The sequence below is a fragment of the Suncus etruscus genome, chromosome 1 (genome assembly GCF_024139225.1).
Source record: "Suncus etruscus isolate mSunEtr1 chromosome 1, mSunEtr1.pri.cur, whole genome shotgun sequence".
In the NCBI taxonomy this organism is placed as follows: Eukaryota; Metazoa; Chordata; class Mammalia; order Eulipotyphla; family Soricidae; genus Suncus; species Suncus etruscus.
In genome coordinates, this window is record NC_064848.1 from 138273991 (window position 1) to 138295128 (window position 21138).

The following is a 21138-nucleotide window of genomic DNA, read 5'->3' on the forward strand; positions in this document are numbered from 1 at the left end:
TTGCACTTGGGTCTGATGTTTGTTTTAAGTTTGGTTCTGGGCAGAGCTGTTTGGAACAGCAGATGCAGAATCATGGAAGCGCTCAGCTGTTGCTCTTTGTCGGGACCGGATAACCAACAGTTATGCCAGGGCTGCTCCCCAACTTTACTCAGATTCTGGCTGTTGCCAGTCAGAACAGGCTGGAGCTTGCGCAGCAACCCAGCCTAAGGCCCTCTGGCCTAAGGGGGCAGATCCAGGAGGGCAGGCAGAGAGCACTGAGGGGCTGTGAGCACCCAGTAGGGCGAAAGAGGGAGTCTGCTTACTAAATGCCTGCTCTGCCATCATCCCAGGTAGAAGCCTGCAGCTACATCCTGCTCCTCCTTCATTGCCATGGAAACATGGCGGGCCAGCCTAGAGTTGAGGCCGCTGCCAAATCAGCCCTCCCCTCCTGGTTAAAAACATTGGAAACCATGGGCTCTCTATTCTGCTGCCAGCAGAGGTGGGACTGAGACACACTGCCCTTGAATTCCTTCCCCGTCTGGCCCCCCTTTCCCAACAAGTGGGGTTTCCTTAGCCTCGGCAGCAAACTGATGCTTCCCAGCCTCCACTGCAGACTCCTTGCACCGGCCACAGTATTTCTAGAGAGTAGGCAGCTGGGATCTGATGGTCCTGGTTCATTTGAGGAGGTAACAAGGTACCCTAGACATCCCAAGGGCGACCTGGCAGCATTGAGCCAGGAGGAAGCACTACCAGGTTGGCCCCCAAAAAGATATTTAAAAAAGCAGGGGGACTGGGACTGGAATTGGATCCTCTGCATCCGATATGGTCCTCCTAGCTCACAAGGCTCTGCACTTGTGAGCATCGTCGGATGTGGCCAAAAATAAAAATTAAAAAAAACCAAAAAGCAAGGATCTTGTTCAGAGGGAGGCTGAGGGGAGCCAGAAATGGCAATAAAAGTTTGTTGACCTGGACTAAGGTAGACTCCGTGAATTTTCCATTCTGGCTTAGAAGGAGCAGCCAGGAGGCCGGAGAAGTAGATGGATCCAACGGGTTAGGCTGAGGTCTTCCCCACCCCAGCATCCCCACCACCCACCCACCCCCAGGTGCCCCAGTGGCCTTTAGCAGATGCAATAAACTCCGGTCTAAATCAGATGGAAAGAAAGAAGCCCAATTCTGATCAAGGAATGACGTTTCATTGCAAACTCCGATGGAGGTGACTTGGTTTCTTTGTTCCTCAGCTACAGCAAATTAAAAAAAAAAAAAAAAAAAAAAAAAAGAATGCCACCCAAAAATTTTCTGCAAGCGAGTTGGGAAGGGTTTGTCTGGGAAATTGGCTGCAGGGAAAGGAACCAGGAGGAGGAGGAGGCCTTCAGCCCCACCCCAACCCGTAGGAGCGGAGTTGCTAGCACCCAAGCCCATCTGGCTTCTCCGAGGGATCCAGAACCCGGGAGCGGGGGCCGCTATCCGGGAGGCCCAGGGACGGGGCGGGGCTGGGCCGGGCCGGGCCGGGCCGGGCCTCGGCTCCCTGGGTGGTCCCAGCCCTGGCGGGCGCTGGGCCCAGCGGTGCTAGGAGAGGGCGGCGGGACGCCGCGTACCCGTACTTGCCGCTTGGGGTCTTTTTTGCCCCCCACGTTTCCCCCTCTCTGGCCGGTGCTATTGGGATTCAGGCCAGGGAGTGTTTGGAGACACTAGCTGAGCCCTGGGAGGGACACGTTTTTTTCTCCCAAATCAGCCTTGGGCTCCTACAAGGGCGCCTTTCCAAGCAGCCTCCCGGGGCCGCTGCCAATGTTTAGTTCCCGCTACTAACAGAAGAAAAAAAGAAAGAAAGAAAAAAAAAAATGATCACAAATGTAAAAAAGAAGGTAGTGGACTTTTTTCTCCCCCTCTGAGCCAGAGAGGTTTAAAAAGACCGGGTCGGGTTGTTTGTTTGTTTTTTTGTTTGTTTGTTTGGTTGGTTGGTTGGTTTTAACCCGAAAGATTTGCATTGGTGTATTTTTGCTTTTTTTTTTTTTTTAATAGACCCAGACGCCCTCTTTCAGGTTTAGGAGTTGGGGTGATAGTACCCCTTTCTGAGTAGCGAGTGCTTTGAAGAGCTCACCGTATAAGGGGCCAAGGGTGCTTCTTTGGGTAGTAGCCTGTGGTTCAAGAACCAAGATTCAAACCCAAATTTCTTAAGCTCCAGAGTGCGTCATTACCAGGGTTCAACTCTCTTTGGGAATCTAGGCATCTAGGCATCTGGGCTAGGATGACAGGGCAAGGAATTGTCCAGAGTCGAGAGCAAATGCTCAGGAGTTCAGGATGCGTCCACAGTTCCTACCTGCGCTCCTTTTCTATGTCTCTAAACACGGGAAAAGATGTGATTCTAAACCTCTAGCTTGTTTTGTTTTGTTTTGTTTTCCCTGCCTCCTGCTGAGAAAAAAGAAAAAAATTAGGCCCCATTTTATTTATTTATTTTGGTTTTGGGACCACACCCAGCAGCACTCAGGGGTCACTCCTGGCTCTGTGCTCAGAAATCGCTCTTGGTAGGCTAGGAGGACCATATGGAATGCTGGGGATCAAATCTGGGTCTGTCCTGGGTTGGCCATATGCAAGACAAGTGCCCTAGCACTGTGCCATCGCTCCAGTCCCTAAGCCCCCATTTTAAATAAAATTTTGCCATGTTATTTCATATTTAAATTTAACTCGCTTTAAATTTTGAGCCTTAAGCAACACCACCTGCTTAGAAACACTTCATAGGTGGTGTTTGATGAGTGGAAGAAGATTCTTGGAGCAGCAGAAATCACATTGAAAGAGCAGAAGCAGAGAGAAAAGGCCTTGGAGGATGGTGAGAATGGAGCAGAATTGGCATTACCAAAACCCACAGGTTCCTAAATCTTCAACCCCTATATTTAAATAAGATCTGGAGTACACATCTGATAAAATGCCCAATGAGTTCTGACCTCCTGTGCTCATTTTCTATTCTTTACTGTAATATATGGCTACTTAAAAAAAAAAAAAAACTGAGGGGGAAGGCTATACCTGGCAATGCTCAGAGGTTATGCTGGCTCTGTACTCAGGAATTACTTCCAGCAGAATAAGGGATCATACTGGATGCCTGGGATAGAACCCAGGTTGGTCATTTAAGTTTAGTGACCCTTCTAACATCTGACATCTTACAATTCTAATGTTGGATGTTTGAAATGGGTGTCATGGGGCTCAAATGAAGGTGTGATCAGAGCTGCATTCATTCTGGGTGCTGAGAGGATTTATGCTTCAGCTTCTAACCAAATACTTGCAGTCTTCCATCCTAACCTCTTCTCATTGTCAAAGCACTTCACTTCAAGATCTACTCCTGTGGTCCTTTGCTCTATCTCTTAGAGGACCCTGGAGCTGACTATTGATCCACCTAGATTAACTAGAATTGTCTTGCCACTTTAAAATATTCATTTTACTACATATATAAAGTCCTTCTTGTCCTGCAAAAGAATATAAGCAGATTCAAGGGATTATAAAGTGGGTATAACCAAACATTCTAGAATTAAGGTTGAACTTTAAGCTTCTAGAGACTTATCAGTACCCCACCAAGATATTAACTCTACCAGTTAATCAAACACAAGAGATTCCAGAAATACTTTTATTTATCAGTATATACTAATAAAGGAAAAAGCAACACAGTACAGAGAGGAAGGGGCAATCATGAATATCATGAATATCCTTGTTAAGATGCATGGAACTCACTGTGCAAAAGAAATAGCTTCATGGTACATGGCAATGCATTTTAGAGTATTTAGATAAAATAATTGAAAGCTAAACAAGAAGTGAAAATCAGCAGGAAATCACCAAAACCAGAGAATGAGTCTTGGGAGCCACATCATATGTGAGGACTAGTTCTGTAGATGAGTCTTTGGGGTGTGGGCACTGGATTGGTATCCTATAACTACTGTAATATAGGTCTACAAACTGGGTGGTCATAAAACAATAGAAATGTGAGGCTAGGGGCCTTAGAGATAGCACAGTGGTAGAACTTTTGCCTTGCACATGGGCCTCCTGGGACGGACCCAGGTTCAATTCCCAGCATTCCATATGGTCCCCTGAGTCTTCCAGGAGCAATTTCTGAGTGCAGAGCCAGGAGTAACCCCAGAGCGCCACCGGGTGTGGCCCAAAAATAAAAAAGTAAAAGCAATGTGAGGCCAAAGAGATAGTACAGAATTAAGGCACTTGCATTGCTGCCAACCCAGTTTGATCTCTGTCATAGCATCACGAGTGGGAGTACAAGTGGGAATGGGTTAGTCTCTGAGCAGAGAACCAGGAGTAAGCCCTGAACACAGCCAGATGTGGGCCAAAATCCAAAAAGAAAAATGTCTAGTCTCCCCAGAGGCACCCCAGAAGAAATCAAGGTATAGGCAGGCCAGGCCACAATTCCTCTATGGAAGAAATCCTCTATAGTCTTCTGGCCTCTTCTAGCTTCTGCAAGCCCCAGGCATTCCTCAACTCAGCATTTCTTCCTTCCACATCTGGTCCTCTTATAAATGGCTAGTCTTTACTAATTGCAACTCCAACTACCCTCCTGCCTTAAAGGTCATGTTCTGAGCTATCAGGGAGGTAGGGCTTTAACCTATCTTTCTTTTGGGGGAGTGGGGTTGTGATGTGGAAGACACAGTTCAATATATAGCAAGTACCTAACTGCCACCTGAATTTCTTCTCTGGAATTTTGTATTGAGAATGAAATTATAGACAGCGCCAGGACTCAGATCTGATAAAGAGAGTCAAAGGGAAACTGAGGTTCAGGCTTTTTAGAAAATAATCTTTGTTTATTTACAGAAAGAGGAGGAAGAAACAAATTGATCCTGGAATAGGGAAACAGACAGGTAAATAGGGTGTGTCTACTGTGCTCTTGTGTGGTTTTGTAGTTGTTTTGACCACATCACGCCTGGTGGTACTCAGGGTATACTCCTAGCTCTCTCTACTCAGGAATCGATCCTGGAGAGGTTCAGGGACCATAGAGGTTGCCACCAGGGATCAAAACCAGGTTGACCTCATGCAAGGCAAGTGCCCTACTTTCTGTACTATCACTCCTACTCCTACTGTGCTCTTTAACAAGCTTTTTTTGCAGCACCATGGCAGTCCTGCCTTGTGTTTCGCTCGCCATTCTTTGCTTAGGGAAAGCCTTCTTTGTCTGCTAAAGGAAGCTTGATTTGGTTTCTTTAGCTTATGAGCAAAGCCAATAGATAATTTCTAATCAGAGTAAGCAACTCCATTCATTTTTCCTTAGTGCTGTAACTTTTGTGCCATGCTTAAAACAGTACAAATCTACAGAATCTTCCAGTTGTGTAGATCAGACTCTGATACAGATCTTACTGGACTAATCATGGTGTGGGCAATTCTGTTTCCTTTTGAAGGTTGAAGGGGGGCTCTTTAGCCTTATCTTCTCTGCCATCTTAAAGCCCCCTTATTCCATCCTTAAAGCTATTCCATAAATTTATTCTCAATATACCATCTGTAGTGTTTTCTGTGTCCAGGAAAGGTTCTCTGTTTTTCAAGATTAATGCATTTATATCAAACCCATGTGCAGAATCCAAATTCTTTCCCTATCTCAGTCAAGATCCTGAACCTTGGGGCCTGAGCAATAGCACAGTGGTAGGGCATTTGCTTTGCATGCAGCTGACCTAGGATGGACATTGGTTCAATCCCCAGAGTCCCATATGGTCCCCCAAAACCAGGGGTGATTTCTGAGCACATAGCCAGGAGTAACACCTGAGCATCACCAGATGTGGCTCAAAAATAAACAAACAAACAAAAGATTCTGAACCTTGATCTCATCTATCTGCAAAGTCCCTTTTGCTGTGTGGAATAACATAGTCTCAAGTTCTAGTAAATATGATGTGACCATCTCTAATTGTTTTATAGTTATAGGGGCACAAAATACTAAATCATGAACATTTATAGTAAGATAAATTAATGATTTTTCTTTATACTCCTTCTTATGGGCCATACCTGGTGGTGCTCAGGATCACTCTTGGCAAGCTTGGAAAACTACAGGGTACCAGGGACCGAACCTGGGTCAATCAAGCACAAGGCAAGTGCCCTACCCACTGGATTTTGCTCAAGTCCTTAGCCTGTTTCTTTTGTTGTTGAGCTACACCCAGTGATACTCCAGGATTACCCCTGACTCTGCACTCAGGAATTACTCCTGTGGTGCTGGGGATTGAACCCAGGTTGCCTTTGTGCAAGGCAAATGTCCTACCCTCTGTACTATTGCTCTGGTCCCTAGACTGTTTCTTTTTAACTTGCTCAGCCTGACACCTTGACTTCTAGAAGTTCTTTTTGAGTAACACAGGCTCAAGTCATAGATTCAAGGACCTTGATTTAGCTGACATCTCATAGCTAAAGGTTTAACATTTCCAGAAAGATTCTAAATGAAGATCTATTCCCCCAATAACTTATTTGGAACAGGGAGGAAATGAACAGAATGGAATCCAATGATTATTCCCCATCAGAGAGCTACATTTGTTAAATTGTAATTACCAGGAAAAGCTGATTGAAATTCCTCTGAATGAAGAGCCCGGGGTGGATACTTAATAAAAATGTTGTTTCTGGCACGAGACTATAAGGTTCAATTTATGTGTCAATAATAAACACAATAGACACCTAGCTGCAGGTGCTCACTAAACTCATTCCTTCACTCAGCAAAGATAAAGTGCCAAGTGCCACTCTAGCACTGGACAAACAGTGAAAATACAAATTTCCTATGTCTGGAGGACACAGTCTCAACTATAAAGTCAGCTGTATGACACGAAGAAAAATAGGACAGACTCGAGTGTCGAGTGATGGAAAGGTGCTCTTTGGATGAGGTAGTTAAAAAGGTCTTGCTTCTTTCAAAGAATTTAACTTTAAAACTGTCATATCCTCATAGAAGGTTTGCAAAGAATGTCCAGATGTTCTGAAATGCCATTCCCTGATCTCCCACAGCTCGTCCTCAGGTGCTGAGAGTACAGCATTGACATCAAGCCACTGACATTAGAACAATCTATGGAGCTCATTCAGAATCCACCAGTTTACCAGTTAACCCTCCTCCCTCCACCATCTGCCTTTGAATGTGTATGCCTAGTCTTGTGTTATGTTATCACCTGTGCAGTCTTGTGGAATGATCCTCACGACACCCAAGGTCCTGAATGGCATACACGGATTCTCTCTCAATAAAACTGGTTCAAGAGGGGCCGAAGAGATAGCATGGAGGCAGGGTGTTTGCCTTGCATGCAGAAGAATGGTGGTTCAAATCCCGGCATCCCATATGGTCCCCTGAGCCTGCCTGGGGCGATTTCTGAGTATAGGGCCAGGAGTAACCCCTGAGCGATGCCAGGTGTGAACCAAAAACAACAGCAACAACAACAACAACAACAAATATATATATAAAACGGGTTCAAGAATCTTCCACTGCACCATCAACCCCAGATATGTTGGTGCTTCCTTTGTATAGCTGCACCTATCCCTCCCCACCATCTTTAACCCCTGGCAGCCACTAATTTGTGCTTCATCACTATAATTATGTTATTCCATGAGTGTTACATAAAGGGAACCTCGAAATAGGTTCCTTTGGAGGTTGGCTTTTCATTCCTTATCATTTCATTAAGCACCATCCACCATGTTTTGTGTCTGAATTGTTCTTGCCTTTATGTTTCTACTAGAAACAGTCTTCCATGGTATGGGTGGACGACAGTTTAACAATACTCTGTTGAAGACTTTGATTAACTTCCAGTTTTGCATTAACTGCAAATAAAACTGCTGTGAACACTCATGTACAAGTTACTATGTGAAAGTAAGTCTTCACTGCTCTTGGCTTAAAGCCCAAGCATGTAATTGCTGGGTTGTATGATAAGTGCATTATGGTTCTGGGTTTTTGTTTTCAGAAATGGAAGAACCATTTTCCAGAGTGGCTGTTTTATTTTGTATTCCCCAGCAGCATATGAGTTATCCATTTCTCCACATCCTGGCCAACATTTGGCTTAATCACTGTTTTTCATTTTGACCACTTTGATAAATATGTTGAGCTATCTCTTTGTGGTTTAATTTGCATTTTTCTAATGACTAATGATGCTGAATGTACTCTCGTGTTTGTTTGGTGAAACCTATATTCTCTTTGGTGAAATGTCTGTGCATGTCTTCCCACTTTCTAATTAGGCTGTTTATTTTTTAATGCTGAGTTTTGAAAGTTCTTTATATATTCTAGATACTAGATTTCTGTTAAGGGACATATGATTTGAAGATATTTTCTCCTAGTCTATAATTTTTTTTATTTTCCTAAAATGGTCTCTTATAGAACAAAAGTTGTTTATTCTGATCATATCAAACTTATGATAATTTTCTCTTATAGATCATAATATTGGTGTGAACCTATTAACTTTTTAGTCATAGGTACTAAAAAATTTCTCCTACATTCTTTCCTAGAAGGTTTATAGTTTTACAATGCCAGTTTAAATCTATGATTTATCTTGACTTTTGTTTTGTTTTGTTTTGTTTTTTTTGTGGTTCTTGGGTCACACCCGGCAGTGCTCAGGTGTTATTCCTGGCTCCAGGCTCAGAAATTGCTCCTGGCAGGCACAGGGGACCATATGGGACGCCGGGATTCGAACCGATGACCTCCTGCATGAAAGGCAAACGCCTTACCTCCATGCTATCTCTCCGGCCCCTGCATTTTTTTTTTGTTTGTTTGTTTTTGGGCCATACACAATGGTACTCAGGACTGACTCCTGACTCAATGTTCAGGGATCATTCTTGACAGGATTTGAGGACCAGATGGGAGTGCCAGGGATCAAACTGGGTCTGCCACTTGAGAAACAAGTGTCCTATTCACTGTATTATTTCTTCAGCCACCACACCCCCCCCCTCGGCATCATTTATTTAAAGTTATTTCTCTTCCACTGAATCTCTTATGCTACTTTTTTTTGTTTGTTTGTTTTTGGGCCACACCCGGCAGTGCTCAGGGGTGACTCCTGGCTGTCTGCTCAGAAATAGCTCCTGGCAGGCACAGGGGACCATATGGGACACCGGGATTCGAGCCAACCACCTTTGGTCCTGGATCAGCTGCTTGCAAGGCAAATGCCGCTGTGCTATCTCTCCGGGCCCGCTTATGCTACTTTTTTTTTTTTTTTTTTTTGTTTTTGGGCCACACCCGTTTGACACTCAGGGGTTACTCCTGGCTATGTGCTTAGAAATCGCCCCTGGCTTGGGGGGGACCATATGGGACGCCGGGGGATCGAACCGCAGTCCGTTCCTTGGCTAGCACTTGTAAGGCAGACACCTTACCTCTGGCGCCACCTTCCCGGCCCCGCTTATGCTACTTTTTAAAAAAAAATTAACTGTGGTCACTGTGGTTCACTGTTCAGTTTCATTGATCAAAGTATCTCTCTTTAGCTGTACTACACGTGACTTTTTGTCTTGACTTGTCTTCTGTAGCCATATAAGAAGCTTTAATATCAAGAAATGAGGTATTATATGGTCATGGCTCTGGTTATTTGCTAGAATCATAGAGACTGTTACATATCAGTTATGGACCAATAACAGTTTATTTTCTGAATAAAGAAGACAAAAGTGCTAAGTTTTGAAAGTGTGCATTGAAAAACCTTATGCCTATCTGTGAATTTTCTCTTGTGTCTATTTTTAGCATTTCTTTGTGATTCCTAAAACAATTTTTTGCAGTTATAAAAATATCAATTGAGGTTTCAAGGAAATGGGTCAAAGGGCTGATCTGCATATTTTCACGTGGGAGATCTGGGTTTGAACTCTGGCACTACATTGTCTCCTGAACACTCCTGAAGAAAGTGCTCCCTAAAAAACAAAACAGAACAAAAATAATTGTATTAAAATTAGAGGTTCAGGAAATTGAGTTAGGAGGTGTTGGCATCTTTTACTACACAGAGACTTTCCATCTCATTTCTCCAAGGGTTTGTCTTTTCTTTCTTAGTATTTATAATATATATATTATAGTATTTAATAATATATATCATTAGTATTTTATAATATATAATACTATGTTATAATTATGGTTCTTATAAATATATAATATAGTATAAATATAGTATATATAAATATTATAATGTAGATCTTATACTTTCAGGGTTGTTTGGGGGCTACACCCAGTGGTGTTCTAGGGCTACTCCCAGTTCAGTGATTGGGTATTCCTGGCCATGTTTGGGAGATATTCTATGTGAGATTTATTCTGAGAGTTTTGAGCATAGGAGTGACTCCACCTGCCTTATATTTTAGGACCACGCTGGTGTCTGGTTAGAGATGGGTTGTAGGAGGGTCAGAGAGAACAGGCTCTTCTGGAAGTGTTCTAGTGACAGTTGATGGTGATTCAGACCAGGTTGGTCCTTGGAAAACTCAAGAGGGATAAGAAAGATAAGATCTGGCTGGAGCTGGAAGGGCATTTGCCTTGCTCGTGGCTGATACAGGTTCACTCCCCACCGTTCTATATGGTGCCCTAAGCACTGCCAGGAATGAAGCCTTGAGCGCAGAGCCAGGAGTAACCTCGAGTGACACTGAGTATGGCCCCGAAAATAAACAAAGGGAAAAAAAAGAAAGATAAGATTATTGGATAATGGGGCTGGAGCGATAGCATAGTGGGTAGGGTGCTTGCCTATCTCACATGGCTGACCCGGGTTCAATACCCAGCATCCAATATGGTCCCCTGAGTGCACATACATATATAGATGTGGGTGATACATATATATATACATATATGTATATACATACATATGATACATATATGTATCATTGGATAAGATGGGATAATTGGAGATAGGAGACAGGAAGAGAACCAACAGGAATGAAGCACTCAAAGACCAAACTTTCTCATTGTCACTTCCTCTCAATCTTCATTGGATTCCTTAGAGTAAGTAGTAATGTGCTCAGTTTGTTCCCCCAGCTCCCTCCTTTTTCATTTGTTGTTGATTGACAGAGGTGGTGGGGCCGGAGAGATAGCATGGAGGTAAGGCTTTTGCCTTGCATGCAGAAGGATGGTGATTCGAATTCCGGCATCCCCTATGGTCCCCCAAGCTTGCCAGGAGCGATTTCTGAGCATAGAGCCAGAAGTAACCCTGAGCAAGCAGGGTGTGAACCATCCCCCCCCCCCCAAAAAAAAAAGACAGAGGTGATACACTTGGTTCTGGTGTGCTGAGGCAGCACAATAGCAATGCTGCTTATGCTCTGCATGCGGGCAGGTGCCAATGTTCAAATTGCAGACCTCACACCTTCATGATAGTCACTTTCCTTTGAACTACATCATCCAACCTGTGTCTTATTTTTTATGTGCAATAAAGAATATGTAATATAGGGGCCAGAGAGATAGCATGGAGGTAGGGCATTTGCCTTGCATACAGAAGGATGGTGGCTCGAATCCCGGCATACCATATGGTCCCCGGAGCCTTCCAGGAGTGATTTCTGAGCATAGAGCCAGAAGTAACTCCTGAGTGTGGCCGGGTGTGACCCAAAAAACAAAACAAAAATAAATAAAAACAAGAACATATAATATTATGATTACATTCCAACTGTTCAACTCTTAACTTAGAGGCTTTAATGTATTTATAATGTTTTAAAATCCATTTCTACTTTGTCCCCATTTTTTGTCACCTTTTACACAAGTTCTGTACCTATTGGGCAGTAATTCCCCTTTCCTTTCCTAATAAAATATATGCTATATTTTTCCTTTATAAATGTGCCTATGTTGTTCATATAGGTAGAATCAGACTGTCCTTTTGTTTCTGGCTTATTTCACTAAGTCTTCTAGACTCATTTTGTGTATCACTTACCAAATTTTTATTCATTTTTATGGCCTAGTAGTATCCCATTGTATGTATATTTCACTTTTTTATAGGTTGTTTGTTTTGGGGCAACTCCTGGCAGTGCTCATGACTTATATGTAGCACTTTTGAATATAATCAACTAACCCCTCAAAAAATAAAAGAGAAAAAAAATTGTGGAGGGTGAGACAACGAACGAAAAGGAAACAAGCAAAATCCTTGAGGCGCTATCCATTCTTTGAAGTTGAAGTATTACCCAGGGATAAATAATAAGAATCAACCTTGATTAGGTGACCTCAAAATGCCAAAAGAGGAGAACCAGAATGACTCAGAAATCAAGAAGCTACTTGTAGCAAAGCAATACATTGTCAATTCAGGAGCTTCTCGGGGCTTGTTGAAAGGTCTGTGTTGGGACTTGTAGATGGCCCTGAGGCTGAAGTCCTGCAAAGAGGTGTTTCTTCCCACCCAGTTGGTGTGCCTGCAGAGGGATGGCTGTGCTTTCTCCTTGTCCCTAAAGCCCATTCAGGAAACACTAGGACACTTAATTCCAAACTTCCTGACAGAATCCCTCCATCGATAAAAGAATTACACCGGCTTGTCCTACTTCTTTCCTTCCATGCTTCTTTCTTTCCTTCCTTTTTCCATGCTTCTTTCCTACCTTCCATCCATTCCTTTTTTCTTTCCTTCCTTCCTTCTCTTTCTCTTCCTTTTTTTTTGGGGGGGGGAGGGTCGCACCTAGTTATACTCAGGGTATACTCTTCAATAACACTGTAGAGGTCGGTGGGAGCAGAGTATCTTTCCTAGCATACTCAAGGATCAGTCCATACTGGAGCTCAAATCCAGGCCACCTACATACAAAGAATGTGTTTCAACCCTTTGAGCTATCTCCCTGGCCTTTGTGATACCTTTTGCGCTCTCTCTCTCTCTCTCTCTCTCTCTCTCTCTCTCTCTCTCTCTCTCTCTCTTTTGGGGGTCACACCTGGCAGCACTCAGAGGTTACTCCTGGCCCTGTGCTCAGAAATTGCTCCAGGCTGGCATGGGGGACCATATGGGATGCCAGGATTCAAACCACCATCCCTCCTGAATCGGTTGCGTGCAAGGCAAACACCCTACCGCTGTGCTGTCTCTCTGGCCCCAGTTTTTGTTCTCTTTTTGAGTGAAAGCACACCTGACAATGCTCTGGGGTTACTCCTGGCTCTGCACTAAGATATCTCCTGGTGGTGCTCAGGAAACCTCATGGGATAATACGGATCAAATCTAGGTCAGGTGCATGCAAGACAAGTGCTCTGGCCCCTGATGTTTTTGTTCTTGCAATGAGCAGAAGTCACACTTGGTTGTATACTGGGATATTTTGGTGCTGGTGGGAAGGGGGGTCACACAGTTGTGGTGCTCACTGGGTGGGGGTTCACATTTTGTATGGCACTGGGAATCTAGGAGCAGTTTCAGCAGCTCTATTGAACTTGCTGCCTAATGTCTGTAAGGCAGGAATTGCCTGGGACACCCAGCTCCAATCTAAATCCCAGGCCCCCTATGTGAGCTGTTCATTATTATTCATGTTATATGTATAGCTTGGAGATGGGTCTCTTAATGGAGCAATGCTCAGAGGAGCTAGGCACCACTCTTATACTACTTTGCTTTGTTGGATGGGCCAGACTGTTCACTGGTCAACCCAGTATAATGTGGTCCTGCTCAGGTCAGCAGCTTGTTGGTTCTGGCGGGTCATTTAGAGGAAAATGCAGTGCAGGGGTTGAACTGGAAGTCTAGAGCATGTGCTTTAGCTCTTTGAGCTCTCTCCCAGGCCTCACACAAGCCCTTTAAACATGGCATAGTAACTATTGCTGCAATTGTCTGTGATGGGGATAAGACCCAGTCGCTGTGGATGTGCTCTCAGGATTCACTTGTTCTTTCCTGCTGCCTTTTCCCATGTTAGTAAGACTCCCAGAAAGGACTGCTAAAGCCTGGTGAATATGGACACTAGATACATGCACACTCGCACGCGCGCGTGCGCACGCGCGCACACACACACACATCCCAGATGAGGAAATAGAATATCCCTTTCATCTTTCTGAAGGAAAGAATAGGGGAAGAAGAACTAGCTCAATGAGATGAGTGCATACATGCAGGAATCCTGAGCATGGTCCCTGAATCTGGAAGTAGCTTCTGAACATGGAAGGGTATTCCTCCCAAACCAAAGCCCAACAGCAACAAAAAATAGTTGCATTCAGCAAAGAATGTTCTTGCTAGATCCAGAGCAATAGCACAGCAGGTGGTGCACTTACCGTAATTTGCATGTGGTCAATCCAGGTTCAATCCTCAGCATCCCATATGGTCTCCCAAGTACCACTAGGAGTAATTCCTGAATACAGAGCCAGGAGTAACCCCTGTGCATTGCTGAGTATGACCCCAAAACAAATGTTCTTGCTTATGATAATACCTTGGCTTGGGCTCTTTTGAGTCTTCTCAGTCCTTTGCATCCCAAAAATCAGAGCAAAGGTACTATAACCACCTGATTATTATTCTTGCCATCTAAGAAATTCCAAAGATTGGTAGAGCCTTCTTATGTGAAAATTACTAACATTCGTTGTATGTAGACTAATAAAGGTTTACCTGAGTATATGTAGTTTCCTCCTTCATCTATGGATTACTGAAAAAAATTCCAAGGGGCATTGGAGCTGACAATATAGAAAATAAGTGGAGAAAGTTCATAAAGAAAAATAGCAGCATTGGGGCCAGAGCGATAGCACAGCGGTAGGGTATTTGCCTTGCACACCTCCAACCCAGACAGAACCTAGTTTGATTCCGGCATCCTTCATGGTCCCCTGAGACTGCCAGGAACAATTTCTGAGAGCAGAGTCCTGAGTAACCCCTGAGCACCACCTGTGTGGCCCACCCCCCAAAAAAAGAAAAATAGTATCCTATATCAGGAAATTTTCTTTGTACTTGTCACATGGGGCTTGTTATAACAGCCATTTCATTTATATTACAGAAAAATATATGAAAGTAGGTTGTGATGTTTAAAATGATTCTTCCAGGGCCAGAGAGAAAGTGCAGGGGTTACAACTCTCTTTTTTTAGTTTTTGGGTCACACCTGGCAGTACTAAGGAGTTACTCCTGGCTCTACCCTCAGAAATCGCTCCTGGCAGGCTCGAGTGACCATATGAGATTCCGTGATTTGAACCATCGACCTTCTGCATGCAAGGCAAACGCCCTACCTCCATGCTATTTCTCCGGCCCTAGGGGTTTCAACTCTTTTTTTTTTTTTTTTTTTTTTTGGTTTTTGGACCACACCCGGCAGTGCTCAGGGGTTACTCCTGGCTGTCTGCTCAGAAATAGCTCCTGGCAGGCACAGGGGACCATATGGGACACCGGGATTCGAGCCAACCACCTTTGGTCCTGGATTGGCTGCTTGCAAGGCAAACGCCGCTGTGCCATCTCTCCAGGCCCAGGGGTTTCAACTCTTACCTTGTATGTGGTCATTCCTGGTTTGGTCACCTGCACAGCACATGTACCCCGAGTACAGAACCAGGAGTGAATACTAAGCACTGGGCCATCCCCCAATAAATAAAAATTTTAAAACATGTTTGCAGTATAAATACTATACCCTGATTGCATAGTCTTTTCTACTATTTTCCTATAAATCACCAGCAATTTCCCTCAATAGTTCCTTTCTCTAGCCTCTTCCCCTTCAAAACAACCTCATTTGGGGGCAGAGCTATAGTAGAGCGGGTAAGGCCCTTGCCTTGCAGATGGCTAACCTAGCACCCCATATGGTCACCTGAGCACTGCCAGGAAGGATCTGTGAGCACAAAGTCAGGAGTAGAAATAAAACCTAAGAACCACCGGGCGTGGTACCCAAACAGAAATAAAACAAAATAGAACAAACCAATCCAAACCCCAAACTATCCTTGCTTTTCTGACTCACAAATGTTCTAAACAATGATCATATCTTTGATTAAAGGTTTATACTTGGGGTCGGAGAGATAGTACAGCGGTAAGGCGTTTGCCTTAGATGCAGAAGGACAGTGGTTCGAATCCCGGCATCCCATATGGTCCCCCGAGCCTGCCAGTAGCGATTTCAGAGCATGAAGTCAGGAGTAACCCCTGAGCGCAGCTGGGAGTGACCCCCCCAAAAAAACCAACCAAACAAACAAACAAACAAAAAAAAGGTTTACACTTGGGACTGGAGCTATAGCACAGCAGTAGGGCATTTGCCTTCCACTTACTGACCAGGGACTGATCTGGGTTCAATCCCTGGCATTTCATATGGTCCCCTGAGCCTGCCAGGAGTGATTTCTGAGCACAGAGCCAGAAGTAGCCCCTGAGCACTGATGGTGTAGCCCCAAAACAAATAGATGAACAAAAAAAAAAGGTTTACACTGTTCCCTGATTGCCAATATATTCAAACTTTAACTCGTCTGTATGTTGTTCAAAGTTTCTTTGACAATAATTTTCCTCATTTGTCCCAATTGCCTGACTTGGCATGCTCCAAGCTGTATCATAATTTTCTTCACTGAAAATGCCAATTCTGCCCTCTCTACTCGCTCACTCTTACCTTTCTGGGCTGGATTCAAATCTCTCCTCATTCGCTGCTCCATGGACAGCTCTTTACGGACAGAGAGACTGGGAAAGACCCCTTTGCTTGGAGGAAGAAATATTTCTGCAACAAATATGTATTATTAAATCCACTGATGTCATCTATGTTTCCACAGTAAACTACAGGTCCTCAAGATCTTCAAGGAGGACAGGTTTAGCACCATCCTAGGATTTCTGAAATACTTCCTAAATGGGATTAATATTCTAGATCTCTCTGAATCTGTCTCTCCTTTATAAACGTTATATATATGCGTGTGTATATATATACATTATATATATACATATATATATATATAGAGAGAGAGTTTGTTTGTTTGTTTGTTTTGGGTCACATCCAGCTATGCTCAGGGGTTATTCCTGGTTCTGTTCTCAGAAATTACTTCCAGCAATGCTTGGGGAACCATATGAAATCGGAATCAAAAGTTTGCAAGGCAAGCTTCCTTAGGGCTATACAATCTCTACAGGACCTCTCCTTTGTGGTTTAATTAAAATGCAAGAGCTATTTGTTTTTGTATTTTGTTTTTTTGGGGCCACACCAGGCAGTGATAATGCAAGGCCCTACCTGCTACCACCAGCTCTGATTTTTTCTTTGTTTTTTGGGGTCACACCAATGCGCTCAGGGTTACTCCTGGCTCTGCGCTCAGAAATCACCCCGGCAGGCTCAGGGGACCATATGGGGTGCCGGAACTCGAACCCGGGTCCATCCCGGCTCGGCCACTTGCAAGGCAAGCACCCTACCACTGTGCTATCGCTCTGGCCCCATTATTTTGTTTTTCAGAACAAGTCCACTTGGCCTAGTTCAAGGGACTAGGGAAAGGCAAGACTTGGATTACTAGTGTGTGTTCTTGCCTGGCTGACCAGCGACACAGTAAAGTTGCTCCTTGATGCCACATCCACTGTCCTGGCAGGAGTTTAGAATATAGATGTAGTCGGAGCTTAGAGATGTAGATGTATGTTGTGTATGTATCAGATTAGGGTGAGCAACATAGTAATCCCCCAAAATATTTACATACACAACAGATGTAGACTCATTCCATTTTAGGAGAAGCAGCCGCAGAGAATCCCAGGCCCACATCCCCGTCCTCCAACTTCCCCGCAGCCAGCTCCCCTGCAGGAGGCTTGGCCGCTTTGGGCCCTCCAGACTTGTCTCTAGGAAACTTGGGCAGACATTACACATTCTGTAGCTCTCAGGCTGCAGCTGGCACAGTTGCTTCCCAACCACCTGTTCCTACAGGTAGCAAGCAGCAGCCAGAGCAGCTTCCAGGAACAACTGTCCCCAAAGGGATGGAATGAGAACTGTGGAACCCCCCTCCCCAGTTCTGCAGGAGGACCAGTTCGAAGATCTAATGCACCAGTAGAAAAGGCCCTGGGGATTGCCCGGGTTGGGGGAGCCGGGTGAAGCTGGAAGAAAGGTTCCCACCGCAGCCAAACAGCCCTGGTCCAGTGGCCCCCGAGAACTCGTTGGCATCCTCGCGCAGCCGAAGACCGAGCACATCACTCGCAGCTCCGGGCCACGATTTCTCCCGAACTCGACTCCCCACAAGGCTCCGGCGGCCGAGGTCACCCGAGCCCCCTAGCCCGGGCCCCTTCGTGCCTCCGAAGGCCTCCGAGGCTCGCGCTCCACCTCTCCGGCGTCCCCTCCCCGGCCGGTCCCTCCTCCCCCAGCCCGGCGGCGGCGCAAAAGTGGGGGCCGGGCTTGGCTCGCTCGGGGCGGCCCGTGCATTCCACAGAGCCCAGCGAGCTCCGGCAACAAAGGAGCCGGGTCGTCGGCGGGGAGAAGCGGGGGGCTGCCGCGGCGCGCGGGGCCGGGCCGGGGCGCAGAGCCGAGGGACTTGGTTCTGCAGCCCGGGGCCCGCGCCCGATCACCGCACCGCCACCCCGACCGGGACTTTGGCATGGTCTTAAAGTTGGGGGAAGGAAGGGGGCTGGAGATGGGGGGCCCGGGGAGCTCCCGGGGCTGAAGACCCGCCCGGCCAGGAGGAGGGGTGTCGGAAGCCACTCGCGCGTCCCGGGCGCTCAGATGGGGCGCGGGTCCCCGAGTTGGCCAAGTTGGCGGCTCGAGGAGGGCCCGGGGCGCGCGGAGTGTCCGCGGGGCCTCGCGGGGCGCGCGGGGCGCTTGAGTTGAGCCACCTCGGCGGCCCCCGAGGGCTGCACTCCAGCCGGGCGAGGCTCGGGGGCTCTGGGGCGCGCGCGCGGGGGCGCGGGGGCGCCTGCTGAGTTGGCGGGGCTGGCCATGGCCGCTGGCCGCCGGGCTCGGGGGCCGGAGCGCCCGCTCCTGGGGTCGCTGCTGCTGCTCCTGATGCTGCTGCTGCTGCTGCTGCTGGGGGGGCCCGGGCGGGGGGCGGCGGCGGCCCCGGGCGGGAATGCGACCGGGCCTGGGCCGCGGGCCGCGGGCGGCAGCGCCAGAAGGAGCGCGGCTCCGGGGACCGGCCCGCCACCGCCGCCGCCTCCGCCGTCGCTCAGCCACTGCGGCCGCGCCAGCCCCTGCGAGCCGCTGCGCTACAACGTGTGCCTGGGCTCGGCGCTGCCCTACGCGGCCACCTCCACGCTGCTGGCCGGGGACTCGGACTCCCAGGAGGAGGCGCACGGCAAGCTCGTGCTCTGGTCCGGTAAGCGCGCGGGCGCGGGGGCGCGGTGGGAGAATGCGGGATCGGGGCCCGGGGGAGGCAAGATCTGGGCTGAAACTCTGGGTGGCTAGTTGGGAGCTGGACGGGACCCCCCCCCCCCTCCACCCGGGGAAGCGGGAGGGAGCCAGAGGCTGGTCACAAAGGGCCTGCCCGCCTGAGCTGGCCTGGGTGCACAGGGGAGGCGGCTGGATGTAGGGGGAGATGCGGGGTGCGGGAGGAGAAAGGGCTGACACCCGCCCAAAGAAAGGGGCATCTTTTATTTATTTATTTTGAAATGGAAAAGTTGCACCACTTTGCCGGAAATGCATTTCCAGAAGCGGGAGGGGGGGGTTTCTTAGGGCATTGGAGCTGTTTAGAAGTCGGAGAACCTCTAGAAGTGGAGTTTAAGTGGAAAAAGGGTTGAAAGGGTGAGAGGTCACTTAGGCTTTGTGAGAAGAGTGTGTGTGTGTGTGTGTGAGAGAGAGAGACAGAGAGACAGACAGACAGACAGACAGACAGACAGACAGACAGACAGACAGACAGAGACAGAGACAGAGAGAGAGAGACAGAGAGAGAGAGAGAGAGAGAGAGGATGGATTAAAAAAAAACTCGTGAAGTATTAAAAAAAATCCCCTGGTGATGAGTTAGGAAAAGGTAGCCAGAAAGTTCCGGAACTCTTGTTTGGGGAGACAGGAAGTCCCAGAGATTTGTTCCTCATCTGGGAAATGGGGAGTCTGGATCCTTTTCGGGGTTGGGAAGGGATGAAACTTTTCTTGTCGGAGCCGGTGTGTTCTTGAGGAAGAAGTTTCCAGCTTAGGCCGGGTGGTTGACTGTGGGAGGCGCGAAATCTGGGGTACTTAGTGGGTACTTTTGTGGTGGTGTGAGTGCTCCCCGAGCTCTTTGCTGAGAGTGGAATTATAGCTAGGCCTGGAAACCTGCAGGCTGAACCCACACTGGTGTGGTTTCCACTCTGGAAACCACTTCCAACCATTGCGGACCGATGATTTTCCCACCTGGCATTTTTCGGGGCTGGGTGTCTGAAGGGGTCTGGGGGAAGGAACCTGCTTCGTCATTCCTGGCATTTCTACTTGGAAAAGAAAGTTGGATCTCAGACCTGGAAGACCTGGGAGCTGACAGGCGGGGGTGCACTCCAGTTTACTGCTCTTTTTTGGCGGGGTTGAGGGTCCAGCTGGGGCTAGTATACTAGACTCAGTGTCCTGGTTAGGAGACCTCCAGAGTTCTCAGTCTCTGTGCAAGGGGTGACAGAGCCCTTCTGCTCCTGGTTTGGTGTAGACGCTGGTGGATGATCTGTATTGGAGCTAACCAGAAGTAGCATGTTTATAAAGCTCTGAGCAGAGTTAGAGTACCAGCAGGGCTGGTGCAAGACAAGGTGCTTTTTTTTTTTTTTTTTTTTTTTGGTTTTTGGGCCACACCCGGCGGTGCTCAGGGGTTACTCCTGGCTATCTGCTCACTAATAGCTCCTGGCAGGCACGGGGGACCATATGAGACGCCAAGATTTGAACCAACCACTTTAGGTCCTGGATTGGCTGCTTGCAAGGCAAACACTGCTGTGCTATCTCTCCAGCCCCACAGGTGCTTCTTTTGCACTGAGTTCCTGAGCACTGAGTCGGGAGAAAGCCCTGAAAAGAAATAGACACTCTTTAAGAAGGGATATATAGTGACTAGAGTAATAGATAGCACAGTGAGTAGGGCATTTGCTTTGCATGTGGTTAACCTGGGTTCTATCCACCAGCATTCCATATAGACCGCTGAACCCTCCAGGAGTTATTCCTGAGTGCAGAACCAGGAGTTACCCTTGTGTACAGCAGAGTGTAGCCCGAAAATCAAAAAAACAAAGAAAACAGATGTACAAGGCTGGAGAGATGGTAAGGTACTTGCTTAGCTGACTACTCCAGGGTGGAACTCCCCCCCCCCCCCAAAAAAAAGAGTTATACATAGAAAGTATAATTTTAGGAAGTTTGGATAGATAGTAGAGGGATTAAAACATTTGTGTTGTTGGACTGGAGAAATAGCACAGCAGTAGGGCGTTTGTCTTGCACGTGGCCAATCCTGGACAGACAACAGTTTGATTCCTGGCATCTCATATGGTCTCCCAAGCCTGCCAGGAGTGATTTCTAAGCACAGAGCCTGAAGTAACCCCTGAGTGCCGCCTGGTGTGCCCC

The 21138-nt window shown here is 46.8% G+C and overlaps 1 protein-coding gene across 1 annotated transcript in view; it reads left to right on the top strand.

The window, feature by feature from the left end:
- The first annotated feature begins 18582 nt into the window (after nt 1-18582).
- The window catches only part of SMO (smoothened, frizzled class receptor), a 33831-nt gene continuing 31275 nt past the window's right edge, over nt 18583-21138 (top strand). Inside the window, 1 exon segment of the mRNA XM_049774364.1 lies at nt 18583-18958. Coding sequence (XP_049630321.1) covers nt 18583-18958 — 376 coding nt within the window.